This window comes from Cetorhinus maximus, chromosome 5 (assembly GCF_964194155.1).
Source record: "Cetorhinus maximus chromosome 5, sCetMax3.hap1.1, whole genome shotgun sequence".
In the NCBI taxonomy this organism is placed as follows: Eukaryota; Metazoa; Chordata; class Chondrichthyes; order Lamniformes; family Cetorhinidae; genus Cetorhinus; species Cetorhinus maximus.
Window position 1 is genome coordinate 52,313,740 of NC_135883.1, and position 22,702 is coordinate 52,336,441.

The 22,702-nt window shown below is 41.5% G+C and overlaps 1 protein-coding gene across 4 annotated transcripts in view; it reads left to right on the forward strand.

The window, feature by feature from the left end:
- LOC144680647 (peroxidasin homolog) overlaps nucleotides 1-22,702 on the forward strand; it is a 242,312-nt gene that overhangs the window by 192,289 nt on the left and 27,321 nt on the right. For all 4 annotated transcript variants that reach the window (XM_078541867.1, XM_078541868.1, XM_078541869.1 and 1 more), the window contains 5 exons: nucleotides 138-246; nucleotides 2,132-2,289; nucleotides 5,919-7,422; nucleotides 8,647-8,781; nucleotides 12,309-12,517. In XM_078541867.1, the coding sequence (XP_078397993.1) occupies nucleotides 138-246; nucleotides 2,132-2,289; nucleotides 5,919-7,422; nucleotides 8,647-8,781; nucleotides 12,309-12,517 (2,115 nt within the window). The remainder of the gene's footprint in view (nucleotides 1-137; nucleotides 247-2,131; nucleotides 2,290-5,918; nucleotides 7,423-8,646; nucleotides 8,782-12,308; nucleotides 12,518-22,702) is intronic.

Consider the following 22,702-nt stretch of genomic DNA (forward strand, 5'->3'; position numbering starts at 1 on the left):
TGGCCATCAGCGTTTCTATAGTGAATGCGTGGAAACTTTTATTGTAAGGGAAAACCTGTTGTTGTTGATGCAAAATTAAAATGTTGCCTAAAATTATCTCTGTTTCAATCATGTCTAACTCCCTATTATTCCACCAGTCCCAGACATTGTTCGAAGTGGAGACACTTTTGTAGAGTCTTCAATCAAAGAAGCTATTCAAAGTGTTGACAGTGCCATCAACTCCACTCGCAGAGATTTATTTGAAAGGTAAAATAAAACTCTACTGATATATCAAATATCCTGCTGGTTTATTGAGCATACCTCTAGAATTGTTTTTCTCTTCAAATTTTGAATAGTGGTTTTTGACTGGTATGCATAAAATATTTTTAGAAACACATTTTGTACCCTTGGCATTTTCAGAAGAACTTCTGTTCATTTCACCACCACCCCCCGGAAAAGGAAAACTGGTTTTCAGCCGAAAAATTGAGATATCATTCATGCCAAAGAATCAGAGCAGTTATGACTTATTCCAGAACTACTTTAATAAATTCACAATCATTTTGTAGAAATGCCTGGTATAGTACTTAGAGACTGTGCTTACTTATTCTGTAGCCCTAATAGACTCTCAGATATATCCAGTCTACCTATGAGACATGCACTGGTATCTAATATTTAAATTTGCACAATTGTCAGGAAAGATGTAACTGGCCAAGTGCTGCAAGTATGTTGCCATTTTTTAAAAAATCATTTTTAAATGAATATAGTTACATAAATAAAACAGTTGTATTCAGAAAAAATATATAACCCGTTGAACTGGACTTGAAATATAAGGTCCGCGTTGTGAGTGGTGTGTAATAGAAAACATAAGTAATAACTGAAGAGAAATGAAGCACTGCTGATTGATCAAGAGTGTTAGGTCTAGTTTGTCCATGTGTGGTCTGTTTTTTTTGGTAATTACCTCACTGTTTGAACCTTCATTATGTTTACGTATGAGATTTTTGTTAACATGAAAATGTGACGTTACTACCTTAGTCAGATGTGGAGTGGTTTATCCATTCTTCCACGTTGAGATGTGGCAGCTGGAACATTGGTTTGCCAGAGTCATATGGGGGCTAGTGCATCTGCAACTTGTTCAGTTAGCCTGCTGCTTCCATTGAGGCAGCCCAGAGTAATGTAGGTCATAAGGGAAAACAACTTGGTGAGAAGCAGATGGGGAGCAAGCCAAAGGCAAGGAGAGGAATAAAAGAATCGGCAAGATGAAATGTGTGTTTAGAATTTTCCGAGCATCATTGCTTTCATATTGTGCACTCTGTTCCATGTTTTTAAAAAAATATTCCACTGAAATGCATTCCACATATTGCACAACTTGTGATTAACAACATGTAGAATGTTTGGTTACAGTGGTTCAATTTTATTATCTTAAAATTGTTCATGACTTCTAGATTCAGCTCGGATAGGGAACAATATTATGCAGATCAGCAAGAGCATCAGAAATGAAGACTTTTGTCACTTTGTGTTTACATTTGTTTACCTTGTTTTCTTATTTAACAGTGTCTCCTTTTTTTTCTTATCTTTCTAACCATGTTGGACAATATAGTGCAGGTATAGTATCAGCTGTATTAACATTTTATATGTCCTGTGAGCTTCCCTCGTACCAAATACTTTGATGCAGCATGTTTTGATGCTATACGTCTGTTAATTTCCTCCTTTTAAAATACACTTCAATCTTTTGATGGCCAGAAAGCATTGTATAATTTGACACCATGACTCATGTTTTAAGGCCATTTTATGCAATTTGCTTTTTTTTTTACATTCAGTATTGTTGGTCTATGTACTTTATTGCATACAGCATAAAGACAGTCTTCTCCTTTAGCACTTATCCACCTTCTTTCAAAATTCATTTATTTGTGGATGTAACTGGAACAAATGAAAGTACGAAGAATCATTGCCATAATGCACTAGAGTAAGGTGGGCGAATGAGCAGATATAGTTTCAAGACTTGTTTTTCCCTTCTCAAGAAAGCCAGACTATGTTAAGATGAATTGCATTTTAAAAAAAAAATCTGTTTTATTACCATGTAAACAAAATCAGCTGACTGCTTTTTAAAGGAATACTAATGAGATATTTTTGTCTAAACATTGTTCTCGAACAGAAGGCCTCAAACCCCAAATGAACTGCTTGCCTTGTTCCGCTATCCACGACTTCCAATTGTTTTTGATCTTGCACGAGCGGGGGAAATTTTTGAACGGACTCTGCAACTCATTCAGGAACATGTCAATGATGGGCTGATGGTTGATCTGAATGGAACAGGTCAGTAAAGGTGGCCACCATGGTTGACTTCAAGTTGAAGCAATTTTTTCTATACAAATGTTGCCAAGAACCTACTATTCACAGGATACCTTTCCTGAGACACATGTTAATTTGCCAATGTAATGCTTTGTTGCTTAATTAAAGCAGCTGGATGAATGCAATGGTTTGTTTCCTCACAAAGCTATTCTATCTAATAGGCTGAGCCAACATTTATCCCTCAACCAATGTGTAAAACAGATTGTATGGTCAAATATCAAATTGCTGTTTGTGGATTGTTCCTGTGTACAAATTGTGTGCCATGATTCCTACATTACAACAGTGACCACTCTTTAAAAATGGCTGTATAGTGCTTTGAAAGAATGAAAGACCTTTTATATAGTGTTTTTCATGACCACTGGAATGTCAAAGTACTTTTGAAATGTGGCCACTGTTGTAACATAGGAACATGGCAGCTAAATGTGCACAGTAAACTCCCACAGAGAGCAATGTGATGATGACCAGGTAATTTGTTTTTTGTGATGTTGATTGAGGGATAAATATTGCCCAGGATATTGGGAATAACTCCCTGCTGTTCTTCGAAATAATGCCATGGGCTCTCTTACATCTATCAGAGAGGGTGGATGGGGCCTCAATTTAACATCTCATCTGAAAGATATGCTTCCTACTGTGCAGCGCAAACACATATTGCACTGGAGTGCCAGCCTTGATTTTTTTTTTGTGCTTGAATCATGGTGTGGGACTTGAACCCACAGCCTTGTCCTTTGGGTTGTCCTAAGGGTGTAAAAGTTTCAAATTTGAAGTTCTCAATCTTATGTTCAAATTCATCCTCCCTTTTTGAGGTAAATTCATGCATTTTTTTTTAAAAGTTAAATGAGATTACATTTGTATCATCACAATTATTTCCTTGTGGAAGTAGGTGAACGTACGGTATATTTGCAGACTAGCTTCCATTATAGGCCCAGTAATTCTTCAGTGCACAATCAATGTCATGCAATGTAGACAAGTATTGTCATTAGATTCATTCCATTGCATGATGTAGAATCGGGACAGCTGATAACATTTGATTGAGGGCCAAATTTCAAAATAATGCCTTTGTTTGAGGGACACTTTGAACAGTTTACCTTAAGGCAATGCCACATGGCTGTTTTTAATAACTTTTGCGCCAAGGCATGCTCAAAGCAAAATACAGCTTATTGTGCATTTCACAATCTTTTGCACGCTTTTCTATTGTAGCACTGAAGGATCCTATGATTTCATAAATTTAAGAGTTGAAAGAATTTAAATGTTCTTCATTTGGAGATTTTATGGTAGCTTGATATAGTACAAGCTTCATTCATTGACACCTACTTTATTTTGCTGAAAATGGATATTGCTGATATCATCAAAAGGCCCTTGTATGAAGCAAAACAAAAATACTGCAGTGCAACAAATTACAGAAGCATCGACTTGGCCAATATTATTCCAAAATCTTGGGAGATTAACAGGGGGCCTTTGCCTGTCCACAAGCTCCACAATCTGCAGCACATCTTATTTTTTTGATGATTATAAAGAAAGTTAAATTAAATAAAATTGGCATGTGGCATGACAATCACTGGATTCTATTAATTTTCCTTTAGGAACGGTTATCTTTCTGATTTTGGAGCTGATTAGAATCCCTTGATGTTTTGAGCTTAATAATGCACCTTAACCAAATCTAGGTAAAATATTTGCCATTTTTGAGTTTTAACATAAAAAACTAAATATTTTCCAACAAACTACTGGTTACAACATTTTTGTGTTTTGAGTTTCCCATTTAAACAAAGGAATCATAAAGCCTGTGACTGAGAAAGGGAAAGTATGGATCCTTAATTTTGCACAACATAGAGGTTCTATCTTCCTGTGATCTCTGGCTACAAGTTGTACAATATCGTTGAAACAAATTTTGTCTTAACTAGAACTCACAGGAGCTGTGTTTATTTGCCTTCCCTGTATTGTCGAGATCTTTGTCCCAAGTCTAATCATAAGTATGTTGCAATAAGCCCATAATATGTTTATATTGTTAAGAAATGTGGGAAACCTCAACACATGTCTTACTGTGTGATGGTGGTACTCCCAGTCCCCTTGCATTTCCCTGAGTGCTAATGACAGCGGGTATTCTCCATTTCATTCACATTAGTTTTGTATTGTGTGGTTCTCTTTATGGAATTTGGTGTGAATTTCTCCAATCAGAGAGCTGGCTTCACATCTCCCAGTTCTATTGTTAGATTAAGCATGTTCTTGTTTCTTGATCCCATTACTCAAACACTAAAGTTAGCAACCTTTCAAACATTTGGCAAATGGCAACTACCATTTAATTGGAAAAGGTGCTAAAACACATTAGTGAAGCAGTTTCTGTGAAGCTTGATTATTGAATGTACTTTGAGGGTTTCTAATTCCCCCAGTTGTTCACTTTGATCAGTACACAATGATCAAAATTAAATTGTTTTAAACCATCGAGCTTTGTCAGTAAATGTTTTCTATAGGTTCACCTCCAATGAATACTTTTAGTCGTCGTTCCTTGAAGACTTTACCCTTATCTTATAGTTACTTACCACAACTCACTGGCTTCTTGGTACAAATTGGAAATGACAGCAATTGGCAAGCTACTGTTAACAGGGAAACTTGGGGCAATAATGATCTCAGCAGAACTGGCAGTTGGAAACCTGAAGCTAAAGTAAAGGCATGTGGCTCTTTTTAAGAAAAGGCTGTTGAAACTACCACAGTGCTTTTTTCTGTTTCCCATTTTTGGCTGTCAAGGCATATATTGAAATAAGGGTTTGATGGTTATCTGTTTGCTGAGAAGCTAACATGTTTTCAGAAGTACGCCATTCATGTTCCAGATGCCAAAAGCAGCAAATAAAGAGTTACCTTTTTAAAATTAATTTAATTTGCATTTAATTTTACATAGTTAGCACATTTGAAGAACTAAGTCAATGGTTAAGCAATTTTAAAATAGTAAACAGTGTGTTTTGGATTGGAAACAACTAACATACCTTACAAAACCTGAGTTAAATTTTAAACTATGGTAAACCACAACTTCCCTTTCTGTAGTACCTTTAATATAGGAAAATGTCCAAAGGCACTTCACAGAGATGCAAAGAATAAAAAGGGATGCCAAGCCACAAGAGATGTTAGGAAGCTTTTCCAAAAGCTTGACTGAAGAGGTGTGTATAAAAAGGATCTTAAAGGTGACAGGGATTTAGAAAGGTAGTTCCAGACTGTAGGGCCTAGGTGGGTGACGGAATGGTGGCCGATTATGGTGTTAATGGACTGGATGATACGAAAGAGGTTGGAGCCAGTGGAATGGAAAGTTCAGCAGGTGGTACAGTGTTCAAGAAAGTCAAAGATAGAGAGCTTTGAGCTGGGGAGGGATTTGGACACCAGAAGTAGAATTTTAAATTTGACGCATTGAGAGACTGAGAACTGATGCACGTCACTGAAGACAGAGTGATGGGGGAGCAGAAATTTGTACTCAGCAATTTCCAAGCAGAAGAATTTTGTGGTTGAATTGATGGGATTTTTCTATACAGTTAAGTGGATATTTGTTTCCACTTTCACACAATTTGAATGTATGCACAAATGTGATTTCAATTTGCCTTTTCTTTCAATAGGTTTTCGCTATAATGACCTTTTGTCTCCAAGATTCCTGAACTTAGTTGCAAATCTGTCTGGCTGCACTGCCCACCGCCGAATCAATAACTGTTCTGACATTTGTTTTCATCAAAAGTACCGATCGCATGATGGAACATGCAACAATCTCCAGCACCCCATGTGGGGAGCTTCCCTTACAGCCTTTGAGCGCCTTCTAAAATCAGTCTATGAAAACGGGTTTAATCTGCCAAGAGGAATTAATCGAAACCAGTTTTACAATGGATTTCCTCTCCCTCTACCTCGTCTCATTTCAACCTCTCTAGTAGGCACTGAGACCATTACGCCAGATGACCAGTACACACACATGCTGATGCAATGGGGTCAGTTCCTTGACCATGACATAGATCTAACTGTTGCAGCACTAAGTCTATCCAGGTTTTCAGATGGTCAGCACTGCAGTTCTGTCTGCACAAATGATCCACCATGCTTTCCTATCTTGATTCCTCAAAATGACCCCAGAGTGCGTAATGGGGCACAATGCATGTTCTTCGTACGCTCCAGCCCTGTCTGTGGAAGTGGGATGACATCTTTGTTAATGGAGTCTGTGTATCCACGTGAACAGATCAATCAGTTGACTTCTTATATCGATGCATCCAACGTATATGGGAGCTCAGATCAGGAAGCTGAAGAAATACGTGACCTGGCTAGCCAACGAGGCCTGTTAAAGCAAGGGATAGCGCATCGATTAGGGAAACCCCTTTTACCATTTGCTACTGGCCCACCAACTGAATGTATGAGAGATGAAAATGAAAGCCCCATTCCTTGTTTCTTGGCTGGAGATCAACGTTCCAATGAACACATGGGTTTAACTAGCATGCACACAGTCTGGTTCAGGGAACACAATCGAATCGCCACTGAGCTCCTAAAATTAAATCCACATTGGGATGGTGAGACAATCTATCATGAATCACGTAAAATAGTTGGTGCCCAGATGCAGCACATAACCTATAGCCATTGGCTACCTAAAATCTTTGGTGATATTGGAATGAAGAAGTTTGGGGACTATAAAGGCTATGATCCTAATGTTAACGCAGGAATAGTGAATGTGTTTGCCACTGCAGCTTTTAGATTTGGGCACACACTTATCAATCCTATACTCTACCGCTTGGATGATACATTTCAACCCATTCCTCAGGGTCACCTTCCTCTTCACAAAGCATTCTTCTCTCCATTCAGGATAGTGAATGAGGGTGGCATTGACCCATTGCTGCGAGGTTTATTTGCTGTACCAGGGAAAATGCGAATCCCAACAGAGCTGGTAAATACGGAACTAACTGAAAGACTTTTCTCCATGGCACATGCAGTGGCACTGGATCTAGCTTCTATGAACATTCAGAGAGGTAGAGATCATGGGATACCTCCTTACAATGATTACAGAGTGTACTGCAATCTAAGCTCGGCTCATGATTTTGAGGACCTGAAAAATGAAATTAAGAATCCACGAATTAGGGAAAAACTCATGAAGTAAGTGAGGCCATTTTGATAGCTTAAAATCTTAATAGATATCAGTAGTAAAACTTTTGTAAATACACGGATTGTTGAAACATTAGGGCCCCAATTTTTACAGGAACAGGGAGGCCCTGTTTCCTTTAACATTATTTGCTTCTTGTTGATCTGCCCGGCAACTGACCAGGTCTATGATCTACTGAGCTGGGAGGTGGCTGAAGGCTTCCCTGAGAGGCCTGGGGGAGCCACCTCCAACCTACTGCAGAGTTTCCCAACATCTGGGTTACCACCAATTAATTTCAAATTGGGCTCTCAATTGTATTGTAGGATCCCAATTTAAAAGATTAATGCATCTCTCCACAGCAAGTTGAAGACATGCTAAGCAGATTTCACATTTTAAGACCCCAGCACCCCCCTCTCCTATTTTGCGTGGGAATAATATTGAGGCATATGATGTGAGAGTATGGTTTAAGGAGGTGTATTTTTATTAATGCTTGCAACTATTTCCAACTTTCAGTGGATTAGATTGATTGATCCAACACAAATTGGTGCATATGAAACCGATGTACAAGTTGCACCAGTGGCTACCCATACTGGATGACTTAAGGGCAAAATTGCTCCCTGAATCATGTCACAAAAACACCTTTGTGATGTTTAAAAAAATTATTATTCCGACTTCAGATATGGGTATCATTGGCAAGGCAGGCATTTTCTGCCCATCCCTAGTGGCCCTGGCTGAGTGGCTTGCAAGGCTGATGGGTGAGTCTCAACAGATGTACTTCAGAGTTGATGGGGGTCCGGCGTCACATATAGGCCAGGCCAGGTAAGGATGGCAGGTTTTCTTCCTTAAAGGACATCAGTGAACCAGATGGGGCTTTACAACAATCCATCACCGTCATGGGTACTTTTCAGAAAATGCCATGGGGGGACTTGCACTCAAGTTTCCCAGATTTTTAGTCCACGCCTCTAGATTACTACATAGTGCCGTAACCACCACACTACCATACCCTTTAAAATGGAATTTGAGAAACCGGTTTAAAACTGATTATTTTCAGCTAGCCAAATGCACATATAAACAAAGAGCAAAAAACTGCAGATGCTAGAAATCTGAAACAGAAAATGTTGAAAACACTAGCATGTCAGTCAGTATCTGTGGAGAGAACTGATGAATTAGTATTTCAGGTGGAGAGCCTTTGTCAAAACTGTGTGAAATGTTTCTCTTTCTCTCATTGAACCTTACAGCTTATATGGTACACCCTTGAACATAGATTTGTTCCCTGCATTATTGGTGGAGGACTTGATACCTGGAACCAGATTAGGACCTACACTTTTGTGCTTGTTGGTTACACAATTTAAACGTCTTCGAGATGGCGATAGGTAAGTAGCAACCAGTGTAATGTTGGTTTGTTTTGTTTATTTCAGTCAAGAAGGCGTGCCTTCATTGTCTTGCTTATAAGCTCTAACTCGGTGGTATATAACTACAGCTAGAAAATCACTCTCCTTGAGGCAGATTCTGTTCCAAACCACGTACTTTTGAGTTGCCTAATGGCCTGTTGGGTAAACGTGGCCGGGTGTAATGCTCTACTGTTCAGACCAGAAGATCCCAGTTTTGACTTGCTGATCTGTGCTTGGACAAAAGTTGAGGTACTACTGCTGCAGTGCCCTGAAGTAGAAAGGGGGGAAATCAGCTTAGCTTCCCAGTGCAGATCCCAGTGACCCATGCTGGATTGAGTATATGTGAAAAAGAAAGACTTATACTTGTGCAAAGCCATATCTCATTTCTCTGAAATGCCTCAACATACTTCATAGACAACAAATCACTTTGAAATACAGTCACTCTTATTATGTAGGCAAGTGCAGCAGGTATTTTACACACATCAAGGTCCCAAAATTGAGATGAAGGACAATTTGGTGGTTTGTGTTGGAAGAAGGAATGTTGGCTGGGTCGTGGGGTTATCGCTATTTGAAAAGCGCTATAGAGTTCTTAATGTGCACCTGAACCAGTGTAAAAGTGAGATGAGGCCTTAGTTTAACACGTCATCTAAGAATTGCAATTCTTAGTATAGTACTCCTCGAGTACTTCACTACATGGTTAGTTTGATGCTTAAGACCTACAATGGGGCATGACCCCATGACCACCTCACTCGGGGAAAAGTTTGCAATTGGATCAAGGTGATGCATGTAAATGGGCATTTTTATGTTGGAGGAGATCATGATTGCATTTAGCTGTGATTTCCCTGTGGTCACAAAGCCTCCCAACACTCAATGCCTAAGCTCACTGAGAGAGAATGAACTCTTGGACAAGATAGAAAGATGCCAGAGTCAGTGGAACTGTACATTAACAACAATCTCCAGAAGAAGGGATGATGGAAGAATTGGGATTTCAAGTTAATAGTTCAGGTATTCCCCCATTCAAAGTGTGTTCTAATAGTGCATTTTCATTCCAGTGCGGTTTGTAAATTAGGTACATTCCTTGAATGGCACTGCCTCCATTTTCATTTTAGCAAGTTTACTGTACAGGCTCAGTCTTTTTAAATACAAGCCACTGCTATGTCACTTCCCTTCCTCCTGCTCCCACTGTTCACCCTCCCATTGCTGCTTCCCTCTCCCGCTCCCTCCCACTTGCTGCTTCCCCGACCCTTACGCTCACCGACCTTTCTGCTTGCCACTTCCCTCTCCTGACCCTCCCACTCCTTCTTTATCACCACTTCCCTCTCCCCAGGGCTCAGGAGAGGAGCGGCAAGGGGGGAAGCCGCGAGGGAGCAAGAGGGGCTGTGAGTGGGTGAAAGGGATGGAGTGAGGCGGATAGTGGGCAGTGGTGAGTGAGAGGATCAGGGACTGCACCACTGAGTGAGCGGGTCAGGAGAGGCGGTGAGCCGCCGGGTCGGGGACAGCAGCGGTGAGCGAGAGGGCTGAGAGAGGCAGCGAGGTGGGGTGGGGGTCGGACAGGACAGCAGTGACCGGAGAGTTGGGGAGGGCAGCGGCAAACCAGAGGGTCAGGAGAGGCAGTGAGTGGGATGGTCAGGCAGGGCAGCAGTGAGTGGAGGATCAGGGAGGGCAACAATGAGTGAAAGGGTCAGGTGAGGCAGTGAACTGAAGACAGGAAGTGGTGAGCGGAAGGTAAGTAGAAAGAGTTATGTTCTTGCACTCTAATTTTTACAATAGAAACCTACCAGCTGCCTTGGACTTAACAGGTCCCAGAAATCCTCTTATACTAACTCAGACTCACTTACTAACTCTCTCTAACTCGAGCAAGAGGGCTGGGAGAGGCAGCGAGTAGGGGGGGTGGGGGTGTTGGGCAGGACAGCAGTGACTGACTCTCCTGACCCTCTGGTTTGCTGCTGCCCTCCCCAACTCTCTGGTCACTGCTGTCCTGTCCGAATCCCCCACTCACTGCCTCTCCCAGCTCTCTCACTCGAGTTAGAGTTAGTAAGTGAGTGTGAGTTAGTATAAGAGGATTTTTGGGACCTGTTAAGTCCAAGGCAGCCAGTAGGTTTCTATTGTAAAAAATTACAGACCAGAAATGTCGCCTGCTGTATTACATGTTTTCTCGTGGGAAAGTAATTTTCGTTTAGCATGTTTCATTTAACATGCCATTTTTTAAGAACACATCAAAAGTCCTAAATGAGGGAAAGCTGTATTTTCTATTATCTTTCATATAATAACCTTTTCTTTATTTATTCATGTAAATTTTTATTCCCACTTAATAATACTTCCATTCAACATATGCACGGTTTGGTTATTTAATCACTAAGGAGAAGAAGCAGATTTGAGGTATGGCAGTGCACTGAGGTGACTGCTGAGATACAAATGCTTCATCTTCCCCACCCTGCCCTTTGTATGATTACCTATTGAAGTTTGCTTTACACCAAGAGCTTGGTGAAATGAATCTCCTCCAATGTAATGAAGATGGGTTTTAAATACTTTCAATTTGTCCCAAGGTCGCTCCTGGAGGATGTCCACTGCTGTCAAAATTCTAACCCATACCTTTATTTTCTTTAGATTTCACTACCGATGTGCTCTCCTTGCAGCCTTTCCTGCATCCATCTCTTTTAACCTTTTGTAACTTTTTCAGAATGCCATGGCATGTACCTTCATCTACACACAGTCCCATTCTTAATTACCCCACTATTCCCAAGTTCTAGTAGTATACTTTTCTCCGGTAAAGTGGTCTTTAAATTCCTGTCTTTGCTTTCAAATTCCTCTGTTGCTTCACGCCACCCTGCCTAGGCAATCTCATGAAGTTTCATATTCTTTCCTTCTCTTGCCCTCTATTGCTCTGGCAGTGGTTTATTGTTTGTCCTCTATGGCACCTTTGGCTGCTTATTTAACTGCTCTCTGAAATAACCTTTACTGATCCTTTCCCTGTGCAGCTTTCAAAAGTCTCCCAAAAATTCTTCTCTTCGGTCAAGCTTTGATGCCCTCCCACAACCTTGTTTCCCTTTCTTTCTGCTTCATGGTTACTTTATCTGTGTCCACTGTGTAAAGTGTTCGGAGATGTCTCCTGTACATAAGGAGAATGATGGAAATGTAAATCATGACCGAAAACATCTATATGATTAAGTTGTTACATTATTTCATAATAATCTGGTAAACCAGAGCATGTGAACACAGTGTATAAATGTATTTAAAATGACATTTCCGAATTGTTCACATCTATTGCATTTTTGTAGAATTTTTTTGTCAAAGGGAAATTGATAAATATAAACTTGGGATTGAAATTTTGCCAATCTAATTGCTGACATTGAATAAAAAAAAACACATCTAAATCTGTTGAACAGGACAGGGAATGTAGAATTAAGAATAAGGGACACCCAGAAGGCATCTGTAATGAAACAATGAATTGAAGTAGCTTTGAGGACCTTGATAGACTTAAAATTATTCTTTTTCCTATGGGCAAACAGGTTCTGGTATGAGAATCCTGGGGTGTTCACTCCAGCCCAGCTGACTCAGATCAAGCAGACTTCCCTTGCCCGTGTCCTATGTGACAATGGAGACAACATCACCAGGATACAGCCTGATGTGTTCAGAGTGGCAGAATATCCTCATGGTTATCAGAGCTGTGATGATATACCAAAAATTGACTTGCGGATGTGGCAAGATTGTTGTGAAGGTTTGTAATTATTTAATGGATCACATTTGAGTGCTGGGTGGACACTTGAACGTTTTGAAACAATTTGGTGATTTTATAAACTGTTTATAAGGAATATAATATGAAATTCCTGCTTACCAAGATTAGTTCCCACACTAAATGTGAATAATTATTTGCATCTGTTGTAAAAGTTCTAGCTACTTAGCTGCAGTCATAGTTTAAATCAATGGTGCGAAGTTAATGTTCTGTTGTGGAGGTTCTGCATTCTTTGAATTTGCTCTGACCTCTATGCTTCCCAAAACACCCAGTTCAGTGGCAAGAATAAAAACAAAAAATGCTGGAAAAACTCAGGTCTGGCAGCATCTATGGAGAGAGAAACAGACTTAACGTTTCGAGTGTTCTGAAAAAGAGTCGCACGGACTCAAAACGTTAAGTCTGTTTCTCTCTCCGCAGATGCTGCCAGACCTGCTGAATTCTTCCAGCATTTTGTTTCAATTTCAGATTACCAACATCCGCAGTATTTTGCTTTCAAATCAGTGGTGAGAATCTTTTTTTTACTGGATGCCAGGAAAAGAGTATATATATAACATTCAAATGTGAGTCTTTTTTCATATGTTTCTGTGTTTAATTTTTGGAGCATGTAAGTCTTCTCCACAATATCTTGTCATATATATATAATATAAAAAAAACCAAAATGTTTCACAGAAGAGAAATGGGAAACAATAGCTAAGACAGATGACCAAAAGCATAGTTAGAAGATTTTAAATCTAGAGAAATGGTAGCAAGTTGGACAGGTTTAGGCATGGCATTCTAGAAAATAAGACCAAAATAACAGCTTTTTGTCACCAAGGTTAGAATTCTTTGCAATCGCGCAAGGGCTCAATGGGATGAGCAAGCAAAATTTATTATGTAATAGGATGTGGACTGTGAAATTTTGCAGTTTGTAAAAGCTGGTACTCAGGAACCTGACAAGGACATCATTAAACACATCAAAGGATCTGGGTGTACAGGTCCACAGGTCACTGAAAGTGACAACGCAGGTGGATAAGGTAGTCAGGAAGGCATATGGCATGCTTGCCTTCATTGGCAGGGGTATTGAGTATAAAAGCTGGGAAATCATGCTGCAGCTGTATAGAACCTTGGTTAGGCCACACTTGGAATATTGCGTGCAATTCTGATCACCACATTACCAGAAGGATATGGAGACGTTGGAGAGGGTGCAGAGGAGGTTTACCAGGATGCTGCCCGGTCTGGAGGTTATTAGCTATGAGGAGAGGTTGGAGAAACTCAGATTGTTCTCACTAGAGTGACAGAGATTAAGGGGCGACTTGATAGAAGTTTACAAAACTATGAGTGGCATGGACAGAGTAGATAGTCAGAAGCTTTTTCCCAGGGTGGAAGAGTCAGTTACTAGGGGGACATAGATTTAAGGTGAGAGGAGGAAACTATAAAGGTAATGTGCGGGGCAAGTTTTTTACGCAGAGGGTAGTGAGTGTCTGGAATTTGCTGCCAGAGGAGGTGGTGGAAGCAGGTACGATAGTGGTGTTTAAGAGGCAGCTTGACAAATACATGAATAAGATGGGAATAGACAGATACGGACCCCGGAAGTGCAAAATGTTTTAGTTGACGGGCAATATGATCGGTGCAGGCTTGGAGGGCCGAAGGGCCAGATCCTGTGCTGTACTTTTCTTTCTTCTTTGTTCTAAGTGTGAACATTATTGCAATTATGAGGTTTATAAAATTATTATATTTTGAGACTGTAGCTTTAAGTTTAGAGTAAATGAAAGAGGTCATGTGACCTGTTCTGCGGTTTGCCTGACAGTAAGCCTGGGTGGTTTATTATATTGTTAGAGATCAAAGGAAGACTTAAATTGTTTTACTGAGAAGATAGTTGGAGATGTGGCAGCAGTCTGAGTTTGCAAAGATAGACACCGAGTCTCCCAAAGTCCCAGAAAGTTGCTATAGGTATCTGGCTGTAAACAGTTGTACTGTATACTATCATTCACTTCTAGGATGAAAGGGAGTTGGGATAAAATATAGCTGATCAGCATTTCTACCTGGATACAAGGCTAATGTGTTTCACATTGTCGTGGGGAAGAGGGCAGAGAAAGCCATTTTTAAGATCAGGTGACAGGCTGCTCTAGGCATCAAGGAATGTCACAGACAGACAGCAACAGTTCTGTGTGAAATAATAAAAACAGAAAAAGCTGGAACAACTCAGCAGGTCTGACAGCTTCTATGGAGAGAGAAACAGAGTTAACATTGAGTCCATATGACTTCTTCAGAGCTGGAGAGAAGTGGAAATGTGATGGATTTTATATTGTTTGAGAGGGGGTGGAGCAAGGTAGAAGGTCAGGGGCAAGTGGGAGCTAAGGAGAGATTGACAAAAATGTCATGGACAAAAGACAAAGGGAATGTTAATGGTAGTGGTAAAGACGAAAGAAGGTGCTGATAGTGGCATAAAGGTAGGAAAGGAGAATGTGTTAATTGCAGAGCAAGAGTCAGCACTCTGTGAAAGCACAACATAGAAACAAGTGGCTCTGTGTTGGTGGGCCCAGGGTGGAGTTGGGGAAGAAGAATAAAAATAAAGAAATCAATGAAAAGAAAACATTTGGATTAAAAAGGGGGCAAAGATGGAGGGGAGAGCTCATGGTCTAAAGTTGTTGAACTCAGTGTTAAGCCCAGAAGGCTGTAAAGTGCCTAATCGGAAGTTGAGATGTTGTTCCTCCAGTTCATATTGGGCTTCACTGGAGGAGTTGGGGGTGACGGAGGAGTGGACCCCCAACTCCTCATCCCCTTCCCACAGCACCTTCCCATGCAATCGCAGAAGATGCAACATCAGCCCCTTTACCTCCTCCCTCCTCAGTGTTCAAGGCCCAAAACACTCCTTTCAGGTGCAGCAGTGCTTCACTTGCACCTCCTTCAATTTGGTCTATTGCATTTGCTGCTCCCAATGCATTCTCCTCTGCACTGGGGACTAAACGTAGACTGGGTGACTGCTTTGCGGAACACTTTCACTCAGTCCTTAAGCATGACCTAGACATCCCAGTCGCTTGCCATTTCAACACACACCATCTTGCTGTCATGTCCACATGTACGTCCTTCCCCAACCTCACCTCCCCACAGGGTCATCTGTCGCTTATTTCTTTGTTGTGCTTTCACAGAGCACTGACCCTTATTCTCCAATTAACACATCCTGCTTTCTTAACTTTATGCTACAATCAGCACCTTCTTTAGTCTTTACCACTGCCATTAACATTCCCCTTGTCTTGTATCTATGACATCTTTGTCAATCTCTCCCTGGCTGTCACCTATCCCTGTCATTCTACCTTGCTGCACCTGCTCCACCCCCTCTTAAACAGTATAAAATCCATCACATTTCTTCTTCTCTTTAGCTCTGGGCCGACACACCACACTCTAACACCAGGTGACAGATGCCACCTCAGCCAGATGCAATGGATCTCTCCTCAACTTCCCCCAGATGTTTCTCTCACTGTGAGCCAACCAGTCTTGCTGAACTCTGTTTTTCACATGAGGGCTTCTGATCTCCACTTTCCAAGAACTCACCTTGAAATCTTCTCCCAACTGACTTTTTCTTTCAGATGCTTTCCGCAAGGGTTCACCTCCAGGGTTTTGAACTCTCCTTCTGATGTTCTTCTCCCCTGGGTCACCACATGCATTCAAGCTGCCTTCCACACACACTCTCTCATTGACTCAGCCGATAATAGTACACTGGTTCACATGCCCATAGCAAAGAGTTACAGAACTTCAGTTGTCTCTTTGTACCTTTTTCCCTCTTGCAAGCTGTTCTCACTTTAAACCTGCTTTCTGCAGCTTTTGTTTCTTTAAATCTGAAGCTTGGAGCCTTTCTCTCTGCCCCTCACTCTTAACTTCACTTGAAGGACCTTTTCCAGGTTCCTGTCCTTCCTTTGACAAAAGATCTGCTTGGGACTTACCCCAAATCCAGGGGAACAGGGGAATTTTCATTAGCTTGGGCTTGCTATCTGTCCCTTTTGCTCCAGTTTCTTTCTGGCAGCTACTCAGCTGAACTCAAACAGCTTCCAGAATCAAACTGCTGTTTCTCTTTTCCTGTGTGCGTCTGTGGGAGGGACCTGCCTCTCTGGGCCCCTGTTGCTAGGCAACAGCACTTTTTTTCTACTCTTGTTTGTTTAACTTAGCTTACAGTCGTAAAACTCTCATGAGAAATGCAAGTACCTTTAAAGTGAAACAAACTTAACTTGACCTCAACACACGTACAGAAAAACAATCAAACTTAAACATTAAAGCTAAAACTCATTCCTAACGCCTACAAATACCAATATAACGTACCTAAACTATCTCTATTTCCCAACAGTACTATGTACAATATTGGTTTCCTTATTTAAGGAAATATGTAAATACATTGGAAGTAGTTCAGAAAAGGTTTACCAGATTAATACCCTGAATGGGTGGGCTGTCTTATGAAGAAAGGCTGGACAGGCAAAGCTTGTATCCATTGGAGTTTAGAAGAGTAAGAGGCGACTTGATTGAAGCGTATAAGTTCCTGAGGGGTGTTGACAGGGTGGATGTGGAGAGGATGTTCCTTCTTAGTGAGTCTAGAACTAGGGGTCACTGTTTAAAAATAAGGGATCACCCATTTAAGGCAGATGAGGGAAAAAGCTTTTCTCTTAGGGTTGTGAGACTTTGGAATGCTATTCCACAAAAGGTGGTTGAGACAGAGTCTTGGGGCAGGACTTACCCTCCATTGCGGGAGATGTGCGGGAGCGGGCGTGGGCAGGCAGGTTCCTGATTGGCACCCCCGGTTGGGGGCACGCCACCATTTTTCATGGGCAGGCCAATTAAGGCTGAGTGCTCCCTGTGCGGGTGGGGGGGATTCCCTAAGCCGAGTGTGCGCTCTTTCGCACATGCGCATGAAAGAGCGCACTCATCTCCCCGAGGCTAAGTGCTGCCTCAGGCAGATCGTTGGGAGTTTAAAACATTTTTTCAAGGACACGAAAAATTTTCCTGACATGTTCCCTCGTGTGACATGTCAATTTCTTTTATTTAAACATTTCATACAAATTTTAAAACCCTCATGAAACCTCATCCTGCCTGTGGATGAGGTTTCATATTTTTTCTGAAGGCCGCCAGGGCTCCCGACCTGCCCTCCAACCTTAAGGTTGGATGGGCAGGTCCATTAATTGTTTTAATTACTTTCTTAAAGGCCTTAAGTGGCTGTTGACAGTTCAGCGGGTGCGCAGCCAAGTTGGCTGCGCGCCCGCCGAACTGAAAACCTAAATGATGCAGGCTGACGTCGGGACACACACCCCCGCTCGCCGACCAGAAGATGCAGCCCTTTGAATATCTTTAAGGCAGAGGTAGGTAGATTCTTGATAAGCAAGGGGGTGAAAGGTTATTGGCAATAGGAAAGAATGTGATATTGAGGTTAAAATTTGATCTTATTGAATGGCAGAGGAGATTTGAGGGGCTGAGTGGCCTACTCCTCCTAATTCGTAAGTGCATTGAAGAATTATCAGAGCAGGCTTTACTGTTGGGGATGAATTTAGGGAACTCTCAGAAAACTGAGAAAAGCATTTGAAGATGCTCACTTGGGGGAGAATTTTCAGGGGTGTGCGGTGGTTGGGCGGGAGTGGGCGCAGGTGAGAATGCAGCTGATTGCCGCCTGCGATTGGCTGGGTGCTGCCATTTTGCGTGGGCGGGTTAATTAAGGCCCGCCCAGTGTGACGTGCAACCAGAAGCGCTGAGCACTCCCTGTGTGGGCAGGGGGAAGAGGGAGAGTCAGGGCCTGTGCTCTTATAATAATTATAATAAAATTATAATAAAGAAAAAAAAATTTTTAAGGCATGCCCCCCTCATGTGACAGTGTCACATGAGCTGGGACATGTCAATGAATTTTAATTAAAAAATTTATTTAATTTATAAACCCTTCGTGAAACCTCATCCCGCCTGCCAAACTGAGACCTGAATGATGTGCGGTGACGTCAGGACGCACGCCTGTCCTCACCGCACACCATTTTACGCATCGGTAAGCAGGGCCTGCCCCCACTCGCTGACTCGAAGATTCTGCCCTTGAAGTTATTAGTTGGCTAAAAGGATATATTGGAACCCATTGGAAGCTGCAAGCAAAATGTAGACTATTTAGTACAAGGACTGTAATTCCATGGAACGTGTGTTGAGTGCAAAAGGGAATGTTCATCTCTGTAGTTTGAAGTATAAGTTGCCTACAGAAATAAAATAATATTTAGTTAAGAGTGCTTTTATAAACAAGGAACAGGAGTACACTATTCGGCCCCTCGAGCCTGCTCTGCCATTTAATAAGATCATGGCTGATCTGATAGTAACCTGAAATCTGCTTTTGCCTATGTATGACAGCCTATCACCCCCTTCCTTACCAAGAAACGATCCATATCTACCTTAAAAATAGTCAAAGATCCTGCTTCCACCACCTTTTCAGGAAGAGAGTTCCAAAGACTTGCGACCATCTGGAAAAAAAAATTTTCGCCTCATCTCCATTATAAATGGGCAATGCCTTATTTTTAAACAGTGACCCCTAGTTCTAGATTCTGCCACAAGAGGAAACATCATCTCCGCACCTTGTCAAGACCCCTCAGGATCTTGTGTTTCAATCAAATTACCTCTTTACTCTTCTAAACTCCAGTGGATACAAGCCTAGCCCTGTCCAACCTTTGATCATAAGACAACCCACCCATTCCAGGTATTAGTCTGGTAAACCTTCTCTGAACTGCTTCCAATGCATTTACATCCTTCCTTAAATAAGGTGACACAGTACTCCAGATGTGGTCTTACGAGTGCTCTGTATATCTGAAGCATAACCTCCCTACTTTTGTATTCAGTTTCCCTTGCAATAACTGATAACATTCTATTAGTTTTCCTAATTACTTGCTGTACCTGCATACTAGCTTTTTGCAATTCATGCACTAAGGCACCCAGATCCTTCTGCATCTCAGCTCTGCAGTCTCTCACCATTTAGATAATATGTATCTATTTTATTCTTGCAGCCAAAATGGACAATTTCATATTTTCCCACATTATACTCCATTTGCCAGATCCTTGCCCACTCACTTATCCTATCTATATCTTTTTGTAGCCTCCTTATGTCCTCTTCACAACTTATTTTCCTACCTATCTTTGTGTCATCAGCAAATTTGGCAACCATCACATCCATCCTTTCATCCAAGTCATTTATATATAACTTGTAAACAGTTAAGGTCCCAGCACTTATCCCTGTGGCACACCATTCATTACATCTTGCAAACCTGAAAGACCCATTATGCCTACTCTTAGCTTCCTGTTAGCAAGCCAATCTTCTTTCCATTGTTATGACGCGACAGATGATGTGTGCCAGGCGGATCAAATCCACAAGGGAATCTTGATCATGCAGTCACAACAATTTTGCGATTTGTATTTTATTTCGAGATATGTGCCCTGACTTCAGTAGTAATAAATCTACCAATACTGTAGAGATTTTTTACAGAACTGAATTAAACATTTATTAACAAAAAAAAATTTCAAGCACATACATGAGTCTACAAATTACTACTATAATAACTCTTAAAACCCCTAATTAATCTGGCTTCGAGTTACGCCCCCCCCCCCCCCCCCCCCCCCATTAAGGCAATGGTAAAAAAATCGATTTAAACAGATCCAGGCAAGTCAACACAATACCCTGGGCAGTAGAATTCAAAGTGGTTTTTCCCAGCTTTGGTTTCTGTAGACAGCAGCTTAATGCACAAATACTGGAGGCTTATAACACTTCTGGGCCAAGCACAAACTTCGCGCATACGCGCGAGTAAGTGCTTCATAGGGAAGAATTTTCCCCTCATCGGGGGGGGAGGTTCAGGAGCGGGCACGCCTCCAATCAGCGCCCCTGATTGGGGATATGCCGCCATTTTATGTGGGCAGGCCAATTAAGGCAATGCACTCCCTGTGTGGGCGGTGGGGGGGGGCTGGTGGGATTCCCTGAGCCAGGAGTGCGCTCTTTCGCGCATGCGCACGAAAGAGTGCACTCATCTCCCTGAGGCTAAGTGCTGCATTGAGTTGGGACATGTCCATCACTTTTAAGTAAACTTCTAATAAATTTTTAAAAACCTACATGAAACCTCATCCCGCCCGTGGATGAGGTTTCATGCTTTTTCTGAAGCCCACCAGGGCTCCTGGCCTGCCAACCAACCTTAAGGTTGGACAGGCAGGTTCATTAACTAGTCTAATTACTTTTTAAATGGCCTCAATTAGCTGTTGACAGGTCGGCAGGCGCACAGCTGATTCAGCTGCGCCCCCGCCGACCTGAAAATTGAAATGACGCGGGGTGACATCGGGAGTTGCACCCGATGTCATCCCGCATCATTTTGCGTGTCGGCAAGAGGGCCCCACCCCCCCGCTCACCGACCTCAATATTCTGCCCATAGTCTTTGAGGCACAGAGCTGCTTCCGAGGCGAAGAGATATGAAAAAAAATTGAAAAAATTAAAATGTAATGAAACAGGCCCAATCATGCGACTCTGTCACGTGAGCAGGGACGTGTTACTAATGAAAAATTAAAGTGTTTATTTTATTTTTATTTGCCTTTGGAAACCTCATCCTGTCTGTGGATGAGGTTTCCAAAGAAATGCAACGGCCTTTTTGCCTGCCCACCAACCATTAGGTTGGACGGGCAGTGAAAAATTTAAGTTAATTGATGACTTAATGGCCTTAACAGGCCTTTTAATTGTCGGCGGGCGCGCTGCCGGCTCTGGCGAGTGTCCACTGACTGAACTATAGCGCGACTGCAAGTTGACGTCAGCACACTTGGCCGGCGTCAACGCGCGTCATTTCATGCTTGAGCAGGTTGGGTGCAGCCCACCTACTGAGTGAAAATTTCTGCCCATAGCCTTTTCTCCTGTATACACGTTTCTCTCTTTTAATGCAAATTCCATTTTTCCCATATGTCTTTGGAACTTTACCTTTCTCATAATATAAATCTTTTCATGGTGCTAATATTATCAGTAACCTTTCGGGGGGGGAAAAAAACATACTGCTTGACCTAGCTTCTCTGGCTAGGTGTAACATCCTACCATCTCTTTGAAATTCAAACTAGCCTGATTTATCTACAAGTGCAAATTCTCCTTAACTCACATTCTAAAACTTCAGCCATGTTTATGTATTTAGCTTATCAAACTTAGCTTTTTTTGATGAGTCAAAGGCCCCAGGCCAACTAAATAATTATACTTTCATGACACCATGCCAATATGTTACCCCCTATACCATGAGCTTTTATTTTCAACAATAACCTTTGGTGTGGCACTTTATTAAATGCCTTCTGGAAATCTAAGTACAGTACGTCCTCTGATTTCCCTTTATCCACAGTACGTTACTTTCTCAAAGAAAAGTTGGTTAAATATGATTTCCCTTTCACAAATCCATGTTGACTCTGCCTAATTACCTTGAACTTATCCAAGTGCCCTGCTATAGCTTCTTTAATAATTGCTTCTAACATTTTCCCTATAACAGATGTAAAGCTAACTGGCCTGTAGTTTCCTACTTTCTGTCTCCTTCATTATGGGGAGGCGGTGGCATAATGGTATTGTCACTGGACTAATATTCCAGAGGCTCAGGGTAATACTTTGGGGACCATCGGCAGATGGCGAAATTTGAATTCAATAAAAATCCAGAATTATAAGTCTGATGATGACCATGAAACCATTGCTGATTGTTGTAAAAACCCATCTGGTTCACTAATGTCCTTTAGGGAAGGAAATCTGCTGTCCTTGCCTGGTCTGGCCTACATGTGACTCCAGACCCACAGCAATGTGGTTGACTCTTAACTGCCCTCTGAACAAGGACAACTAGGGATGGGCACTCATGCCTAGCCAGCCATGAACGAATAATTTTTTTTAAAAATCAAGAAGTGGAGTTAAATTTAATATCTTCTAATCTAATCTCTGCATCTAGGGAGTCTCAGAAAATTAATCAACTATCTCACTAACCATTTCTTTTAAGACCCTAGGATGAAGTCCATTAGGACCCGGGCACATGCTCCAACAATTTACTCAGTACCATTTCTCTTGTGATTGTAATTTTCCTGAGTCCCTCCCTAGCTTTTGTTTCCTGGTTCTAGGATGTTACTTGTATCTTCTAAAGCAAAGAGTGATGATGAAAGATTTTAAAATATTTATGGAAACTCTTACTATCTGTTCTTATATTTCTGATT